At 39.2% G+C, this 10,044-nt stretch overlaps 1 protein-coding gene across 2 annotated transcripts in view; it reads right to left on the reverse strand.

Annotated features, from left to right (window-relative positions):
* The window catches only part of SLC35F5 (solute carrier family 35 member F5), a 53,789-nt gene that overhangs the window by 37,351 nt on the left and 6,394 nt on the right, over positions 1-10,044 (reverse strand). For both annotated transcript variants that reach the window (XM_019522520.1, XM_019522519.1), the window contains exons 2-6: positions 7,686-7,827; positions 5,519-5,662; positions 4,038-4,100; positions 2,476-2,557; positions 451-641 (exon numbers count right to left, since the gene is read on the reverse strand). In XM_019522520.1, the coding sequence (XP_019378065.1) occupies positions 451-641; positions 2,476-2,557; positions 4,038-4,100; positions 5,519-5,662; positions 7,686-7,820 (615 nt within the window). In that variant the 5' untranslated portion in view covers positions 7,821-7,827. The remainder of the gene's footprint in view (positions 1-450; positions 642-2,475; positions 2,558-4,037; positions 4,101-5,518; positions 5,663-7,685; positions 7,828-10,044) is intronic.

Here is a 10,044-nt window from a genome sequence, read left to right on the forward strand (position 1 = left end):
CAAAAAGCAAGCAGGACATCAGCTAGTTACAAGTTCTTCTTCCTCATCCCCCAAATAGAAAGAGAGTTGCTTCTCCATGGCTGCATCCACAGAGCTGTGGGTACACAGGCAGGGCCTGACCCCATTCTGCAACAACATGAAGGAACAGCAACTATTGTTTAAATAACCCTGGACTTCTGCCAGGGTAGGCTGTTTGAATAACTTACCACACCCATGTTGGGTAATAAGGGGTGTGACCTGCCAGCAGCAGAACTTATGTTCCAATTAACCACAAGCTTGAAAATCCACTTTACATTTTAGCATTGCATTTTAAATGCCAGATTGAAAGCTGTATTGCATTTAGCATATTCATGAAGCAAAATACAGATGAACTACTGATAAAAAGAGGCATCTCATTTCCATTACTATGTGTGCGTGACTGCTTAATTTCTTGAAAGAAAAAGCACATACCACAAAGCAAAAGAAAAAGCTGATTTTTGCTACTTGAGTTGTAGTGAGTTTCCCTACAGTTTTTAATATTGATTCCTGCTCCTTTACAGTTGGATAGGACATGCGAGACAACTTTGCTTCCAATGCATGGCTTGATGGGAGTTGTCGAATCTCCATAATATTACTGAACCTTACACGAGGCTTTTTGGGAGCTTAAAGGGAAAAAAAAAAAGTGGTACATGTTCATTAAACTTTTCACCAAGCACAACAAGGAAAAAAAAAAATGTAATTTTCCTTTTATCCCATTGATTATAGTACTTCACAATTGACAACCAAATACTTCTAACATCCAAAATATTTATTTAAATTTTTATTTATAGAATTTCTATCGTGTTACTAGGTACCCACCCTGCTAATGACCAGGACACCATCATCGTTTTAAATCATTACTGCTATGCATTCAGGCTAACTCCTTGGAAACTTAAATTAACTTTATCATCTTATTTCCCCCCCTTTCATCTTACATATACACTACATTTAAAAAATGCAGAGTAGCACAAGTTCTTGGATTTTTGCTTTAAAGAAATCACAGCTTGCACACAATTTTCATATATAAGAAAATTACAGTGATGTTTTTGCTCTTACAATTTTGCTGTACCCTTGTAATCAGATTTTAAAGGCTTCCATAATTTAATCACTACTTTTATGAACAGCCAGAGTTGGTTCAGAAACAAGGTGATATTTATATTTTAGTTCCAGCAAAATCATAGCCCATCTAAAAATCAATGAACGTTTCTGTCAGGCATTCAATGGCACATGCTCACCCAGGTTTTTGCTACTTAGAAAAGGAGAGCTAGAGATGAAACATTTGAAAGAAAATAAAACATCGATCCTTTAAGCACACGGGATTATCTTGCACTGTTCAGTCACCTTTTTGGAGTCTTTCATTCTAAAATGAATCCCGTGCATTAAACTACAAGAACAGAATAGTAACAGTACATTGTTGAGGGGAGAAATGCCTAACAGACACCCCCCCCTCAAAGAATGTCAGCTGGAGTCTGGCAAATATTTCTAGGTTTGTAAGAAGACTATAGCCAAGGATCTAATGGTTGCATTCACACAGGTAACTTTAGCATTCTAACTTCTGGAGTCCTTCTGATCTTATTGAAATGTCATTATTTTCTAACAATACCAACTATAATTCAACCTGAATATTTTCTACAGCATTTATTGCTAGCATAACAGTATGCACATCTATCCATCATTATTGGTTTATGTTATGGTAACTAAAATATAGTAGAGATAATAACAGATAGGGAAGTGCACTCTAATAAAACAGTGTTTGAAGACTAGGGTACTGGAATGTTTGTCCTATCTGTTTTTAATTTAATTTGAGACTATGTTAATCATGCGGGAAGGGAGGAAGTGCTTAAGACAAAAAACCTCAAGTGTCTGCTGTGGGGTTTCACAAGACACCTGCAGAGCCTACTTGGAGAGCTTTGAGAAGAAAGCCTTGATTCAAAGAACTGTGGCTGGATAAAAAAAGTGACTCTTCTTGGGAACCTGATCAAGGGTTAGAGTCCAGGACCTGCTAGGGTGTGTACAGTTACTAAGCATGCCAGCCCTATCATTGCAAGAGGGCAGAGCTCAGGTAATCTGAGCACGTGTGGATTTAAAATTCTCTTTTCTCCAAATGCTTTGCTACTGCTGTAAGATGGACATTTTTTTTTCTAAAGGTTGCTTGGTCACGGACAGCCAAAAGAATAAACCACAGGTACCACAGTCGGTCTTGCTGGGTTACCATGTTTGATATACAAAGCACTGCAGGCCAGGGCTGAATTTAAGGTTGGGAGAATTGAAAAATTCAATCCCAAGAGAGGTAATGGCATAAGGAAGCCTGAAACCTGTGTGGGTACAATCAGAGATATAAGGAAAGCAAATGAAATGCAGCTAGACCTGCAACTATGATTGCAGTATACAGACATAAAGGAAGGCGGTCCATGCACCAAAGAGCTTGCATTTGAAAATTCCAAAGTCTTTACTCACTTTTTTCAGTATCGCTATTAGTACTGCCACTTTTTTCACTTGGCAAATCGTGAAACTTTACAGGAACATATAAAGGTTCACTCTGAAATGCAGCAGGACAAGCAGCATATGCAGTTAATATTATTGCTTACAATGTAACTGTTCTTTTTAATTTAGTATATCAGAGAATTAAATGAAGACACTGATGTAAACAATGTGGGTGAAACAGCAACAGAGGAGGCAGGTTGTTTAGACAGCAGCATCAACTCTTTCACTAATCAGGAAATTTCATTTTAATGCATTTGCCACATCTGGACAGATTAAAATATATATTTTAAACTATTCTTAAAATTCAACATTTAAAAAAATATATGTGAAGCCTATCAAATACATTAGCTTCGCCCAAACAAAGTTTCATGCAAGTTCTGGAGATCCTTAAAAATAAAAATGTTGGCAAGCCACTGTCCCAAAGCCTGATGTCAATAAACTATGGACAAGGCACCACATAAAGTATGTATTGACACACTCAACAGATTAAGCTGTTTAAAAACAGAAGTGTTAATACAGAACTATTAAGCATTCCTATTTAATTTTTGTTAATTTAATATATAATGTACTTAATAGTCTGGAAAGGAACTATAAGAATCCTGTTAACTCCACCATTGCCTGGGAAGCACTACTGTGCACTCACTGTGTGTGACATCTATCAGCTTGAAAATTAACAGTGTGCTCCATTGCCAGTGTCAACTGGCCCCTACTGTACATATGTATAATTTAAGTACAATACCCCAATTTTCTAACAGAGATTGTGAACTCTTTTGATATGGTTGGATGGGCAGGAAAGAAATGAAGGGCAAAAATGGGACCCCCCAACCTACACCTTCCACTAGGAGACATTCAACTTTTCAGCAACCAGTTACTTCTTCTCAGTCCCTTAATGTGGGGTGAAGCTTTTGCAGAAATTTCTAGATTCTTTGTGAACCTGATTTTGGGCATCCAGACCAAGCGTGATTCAGTGAGGTACTGACTCAATCAGATCAGTGTCACAAAGAGGCACTAGCTTTCACTGGGATGCCTACTGGATTTGATCCCTTTAAACAGGATTTTTTTTTCCACCAGAGGCAAAGGCATTCCCTGTCCCTTTCAAGCTGTAGGAAGGGACCATAGTATGCTAATATATTCTAGTAACTGAAGGACTGTGTTATATTGTGTGGCCTTGGATTGAAAGATAGTTAGATCTACATTTTGCTTTGCCAAGTATGAAAATGGATCTGGGAACATCCCCCTTTTAGGACATGCAGAGATATATTACCTAGTCCAGTGTAAATTCAATTTCAATGTTTATCTGAGCAAGAGATCCCACATCTCTCTCGAAGTAAGTAGCATTATGCCTTGTATTTAACATATTACTGCCATTTTGGCTAAATGCTTTTTAATCATTTTGGTTAAAAGAGAGGTTAAACTAATCCTATTTACAGAACACTTTCAAATCTAATTCCAATGTGTGAACTGGGAGGGAAATGATTGACATCGTGTATCATTATTGTACAAAAACAGGGGCAGCTTAACATTAAGAAACTTACCAAAGAACTCTTTACAGTGTTGTCTGTTGCACAAGCAGCAAAATAACTTTCAGCATCTGCAAACTAATTAGAAATGGTACATTTAAAACTCTACCAAGCCACTGTCAAATGACACTAATGAATGCAAACATTTTAGTATAAAAAGGTGCTTAATAGGCAGTTTAACTGGGCCACAACATGGTGAACAGGAGTACTAAAAGCTCTGCCAGCATTCTCTTGCACTCATACAGAACTCAATGGGCCTCAAGCCATCTGCACAATTCTCAGCACAGAACTAGGCCCAATCCCACAGGGCACCTGTATGTGGGCTCCGACACATTCCAGGTGGAACACGTCAGAGCAGACACAATTAACTCCAGCAGATTAATTGAGTCTGCTGGAGCGGTCCAATCAGAAAGCTCCAGTGTACTGCAGCATCTCAAGCATTCAGTGCCCTTGCATTTCAACATGGCGGTGGGGGCACTTTAACACTCGTCAAACAAGCTTCACTGAAAGTGCTGCCGCTGCCATTTTGAAAATGTGGACTGCTGCGGAGGTTTTAATTAAAGTTGCTCCCAAGAGCCATTCCAATTAAAACGTTCTCCCACTCCAGAGGGCGTGTAAAAATGCACATAAGGACTATGAAGTCCAGTTTCAATGAGTATTTCCTACTGACAATGGGCATAACATCTATCAGATAGCCAGTTCCTTAGACCATTTACTGTGTGCTGTACTGCTGCTGTGCAGAGAAGTCTACTCCTATCAGTCCAACTGTCAGCTTCTCTAAACAAAACTGATTTCATTCTTTAAAAGGATCACTTTAATGCTGATTTTTTTTAATGATCAACATTTCTATTATCTTGCCTAGAACTGGTATCAGATCTACTGTCCTAGTTACCAGAACCACGCTGCTTGTCTTTTTTTTATACCTCTGCAATACGGTTTAAGTTCAGTTTCATGAAGTTTAGAGTAGTTAGATCCTGAAGATAATGCCCATCACCAAATGCAAATATAAAATATGCCTATGGTAGGAGGAATATGATCCCTGTCTATAAGAGCAATTTAACAGAAACTGCTATGCATATACTTTATGGGGGATAAGGGGTGGGGGGGAGGAGAAACATTCTACACATTTTCCTGAGCATGATCTCAAAAAACAAGTCTGATCAGCATGAATGGCATATTAAGTCTGCAATCAAGCCAATTAGAATTCTTCTAAAGAAATAGGATATAACAAAATGCTAAACCACAATATGAAAGTACCAATTCCAGGTGCATCTCGACTCTATAGTGAATCTTTTGCATTTTAATTTAACTTACTATTACAATTACCACTCTGTATTCTGCAACTTTGGTTGTAATATTATTTTAAAGGAAATGTTGCTTAACTGCCTCTGGAGTTCAGCTTAGGCTATTCAAATCCTTTTCTGCTCAATTTGATTTTTGAATTATTCTGCATGTTTGTACATCACAAGTTATTTATGAAGTTATTGAAGACTTACAAAAGCCGTGTGCCTTCCACGAAATCCACGTGTGCATTGTTGCCTCCATGGTTTCCAAACAATAAATCCCAAGAGGTATAGAACAAACATGGATGTTTTTGCAAAGGTACTGAAAAAAGGTTTGTTGTATGTCGCAAAAACATACTGTGAAAGGAAGATAATTATAGCATTCATAATTAGTAATTAGGTGAGAAGTCAGATGACTAATCAGCGCGTTTAAAATAGCATGGTTCAAACCAACTCTATAGGTGTACTTGAAAAAAAGAGGTGCAAGACTATATGAATGTGTGGTCAAACTGACAAATGGTTCATTTTAGCCCAGCAGTTCCTTTCTAGAACTAACCAAAGCATCGTAAGTATAACATCACTAGAGAGAAGCTATTGATAAAATGCCTCAAGAGGCAAGCTAAATTCACTTTAAGTAGTCAATATACTTAAGCATTTTAGAATCAGACCATTACTGAAATGTGATCTGAATTCAAAAAGGTTTTCCAATAAAGGACCACTTAGAGATGCAGATAAAAAGGACAGGCCACTAAAGATAGTAATATTAAAAAAAAAACCCCAAGAAAGCAAGCCTTCTTTCTCATAAAATACAGGTTCAGTATCAGAAAGTACCACATAGTTCACAGGCAGACAACGTTCTTTAGGTAAATGTGACATCTTTTATTAGACCAACTAAAAAAAAAAAGTGGAAAAATTCTTCTTTGCAAACTTTTGGGCACAAACACCCTTCTTCAGGCACAGGGAGAGTATGTTGTTGCTTTGTGTTCTCTCCTGGGTGGAACTATTGATTTGATCTTATAAAAGATATCACAGTTACCCAAAGAACCTTGTCTGCCCATGTCCTTAGACCAACATGGCTACAACCAACCACCCTAACACATAGTTCATACACACACAAATGGGGTACTTAAAGTGAACTGCAGCATATTTACAGCTAGCGCTTTAATATGGAAACGTCCAAAGTTGGTAGAAGTTACAACATTTCAAGGGAGTTTAGAAGAACATGCTTGATTTGAACCCAACTTGTCTCAATCCAACACCTGGGTATTGTTGAAGAACATAAGTAACAAACTTAGTGTTTTCGCCTTCAACATCAACACTGTTGTTTCTTCGTTGTAAGAACAATATGGCCAGAGTTTTGGTACCAGGCTACTCAAAAGTCCCTAGAATAACCTCCAGTAAGGTTAGCGGGAACTAACTAATTTTAAAAGAAAGCTTAATAAATGTATAAACTGGATTAAATAGTAGTACAATTGCCTGCAGTAGCATAGAATTTATTCAATAACTGAGGATTCTTCTAGACTTATGTCCCTAAATTTTGTAGAGCCAGATTGACAGGTTCAATCTATAGCCCAATTTTTAAGGATATAAAGTAGATTACTAGGTCCATGGGGAAACACTTGGCAGTTTTTAACCAATATGTCCATCAACAAAATCAGCTCCTGACTTCAACTAACTGAAAGTTAAATACTTATTGATTCACGATATTGAAAATTTTTTAATTAAATATTTGACTTTGAAATTAAAATGATAACCCTTAAATTATGCTTGTTTGGAGATTTCAGTTCACGCAGCTTTTGTTATGGTGAAAGAAAAGGAAAAAGGGAAGTAGAATACTTCCAGGTTAGGGTGCTCAAGCCCCAGCCCATGGGCTATATCTGGCCTTGGCGCTGTGTCATCCAGCCTATGGGGTTCCCCCACGGGTCCTAAAATTTGGCAGTTAGGGGAGCAGTGGCATCACTCACTCTACTGACACAGTTTAAGATCCATAGAGAGACTCACAGGCTGAATAACATGAATCAGCACACGGGGCAGTGTGGCGCCCCAGAGCCTGCTTTAGATATGTGGAGCCCAACAGAAGTAGCACGTGACCACAGAGCCTGATCCAAGCACTTGGGTGCCAGCCAAGGCTGCGCAGGGCCTGATCCAGAGTGCAGGGCCAGCTGGAGACAGCAAAGGGATCAATCCTGGTGTGTGAGGCCCAATCTGGCCTGCAAACCAACCCTGTGTCACTCATCTGGCCCCCACAGCCAAAAGATTGAGCACCAGGTTGCTAATAGTGGAAAACTGCGTGTTAACATACTACAGTGTCAGCAGGAGCCCCCTCTTTTTTATGCTTAAAATAAATGTGTTTGTTTTTTTTATTTAAAGCAACACTTACCGATGTAAGCTCTGATGAGGCAACCCATATCACATCAACAAGGAGAAGTATGACAATCCCGAGAGCCATTCTCCTACGTTGAGTGGATGAACTGCTCTGGGAGCTCATGCGATTCATGATAAAAACCCACACCATTTGTAACCTATTAAACATCAGTAAAAGATGAACGGAATGATTAGAGAGGAACCAATTACAAAGGAAAAATGAGATAAGAGCAAGAGCATGTAATGAACGTTACATTAGTATAACACGCCAGGAAACGTAACCTTTGGCAGTTAACTGCAAACTTGGAACTCACCTGGCATCCAGATTTTGTGGGATATTGGGGCAGAGGGAATCAAGAATTTTCAAAAAGAAGCTAGCTCTCCTAGCACTGAAATCAATTAATACAATTAAGCAAAGGCTCAACAGGTTTCTAAAGCTTACCAAGTGTTCTGCAAAACAAACTATTCTTTCCAACACAACTCCCATTTCTTGGATTTAAAAAACGGAATATTGATTTCTACATGATGCAGAAAATGATTCCATAAAAAGCTTAAATTTTCTACTCAGAAAATTAACGTGTTCAGGTGTTTAATATTTGGGGGGAGTAAAATACTTTTGCACAGTTGAGGGAAAAGTAACAAAAATATCCATATATCCAACAAAGGTTGTTACATGCACACAACTATCCCTGTTAAAAGATATGGTGTCTGTATTTTGCACATTGCCACATATGTTTAGGCACTACACAAGATCTTCTGAATTAATAACAGATCTAATTATAACATTAAGTCAGATCTAATTATGATTGAAGCCTGACTATATAACCAGTTTGAACTGTAAGTTATACTTTTTAAGTGTCAAACTGCAAGTGGGGCCGGAGAGGCTGGCGGGCAGGTGAGCAGGGTGGGAAAAGGCGGCAGCAGCAGCGAGAAGCAGCGAGGAGGGGGCCAGGCATAAGCGTGGGACCCATGCCAGTGCCCAGGGCCAGGATCAGCAGGGGCCCAGAGCAGGGCAGCAGGAGCACAGGCCCTGGCTGGTACATGGGGCTGGACCGCCAGCAGGCAGGCAGGGGAGTGGGGAGAGGCGGCGGTGGGGCAGACAGTAACCAGTTAATCTCTACTTACATTCATTTCTATGGGGAAATGGGTTTCGCTTAGTGTGGTTCTGCTTAATGCTCAGTTTTGCTGGAACCAATTAAGAGCACTAAGTGGGGTTGCCTGTATTCTGCAACATACATCCCCCTACACTTCCCATTTAGAAATATCTGCCAAAGACTAATACTAATTAAACCCTACCTTATTTTCATCAAAGGTAAGAAAGAGATAAGCAGATTACTGAAATACCAATACAAATGGATGTGTGCATTTATGACAATACCTGCTCTTAAGCACGAGAAGGATACACTGATTCAAAAAGGGGCATTAAACATGTTACTAGGGTGGCAAAAAAGTAAATAAATAAAAATCTGTAAATTTTCTGATACACAAATTAATTTCCTGTACACATACAGTGTCCAATAATTTCCCCTCTTCACAGGATCCCTGCCTCATTCAACGTGGATATAACAAGACTTATATGATGAGGATTTACATAGCAAACACTGCACTTGAAGGTAGAGTCAAAGGGCATTCAAGCTCTTTCCAAAAGGCATGAAAAGTCAGACTTGGTCTTTTCTACAAGTTGTTGCTGCTGACTTTGAAATCACAAACTCCGTTGGTTTTACTCCAAACAAACTGTTACCTTCGCCATACCTAGTCTACCACATGTTCATGCACTCACCAAGGTTATAGAGGGAAGCTTCAGGTTAACTAGAATTTTGGCCTCAATTTACTTAAGGCTGCTCACCAGAAAACCTGGAATTCAGTAAGACGGTCAGGTTTACGATTAAAAACAAACAAACCCTCCAACCAAGTACCTGTTTATAGCACACCGTATTATTGCTAGAAAAATAAATCAGTATGTGTCAAGTGAAACTTGGCGAGCGATATGGCTCTGGCATCTTAACTGTTCTAGTAGCACTTCCATACATGAATATTTTAAAAGTCAATTTGTTAGTTTGACACAACATCCCTTCCTATTTATCAGCATAAAATCCTCACCCCGTCAGAATTCCTGAATTAACCGTACTAAATCATGCATTTGTGTGCAGCAAATCTGACTCCGAAAGATGACCCGTTTTAGGGACAGAGTCAGGTTATTTTCGTTGTATTTGGTACCTTCTCCATCACATATTAAGTTTGTAGCCTACCGATCGGAGACGCGTGCAGCCTACCGATCGGAGACGCGTGCAGCGTGAATGACGTGCCCCTGGCAGCAGTGGAAAGCAGGAGACGTCACTGGCGCTGTCTGTCGTCAGCTGAGGAGGGCGCGAGTG

Source organism: Gavialis gangeticus, unplaced genomic scaffold (genome assembly GCF_001723915.1).
Source record: "Gavialis gangeticus isolate Ggan-Ray unplaced genomic scaffold, GavGan_comp1, whole genome shotgun sequence".
NCBI lineage: Eukaryota > Metazoa > Chordata > Crocodylia > Gavialidae > Gavialis > Gavialis gangeticus.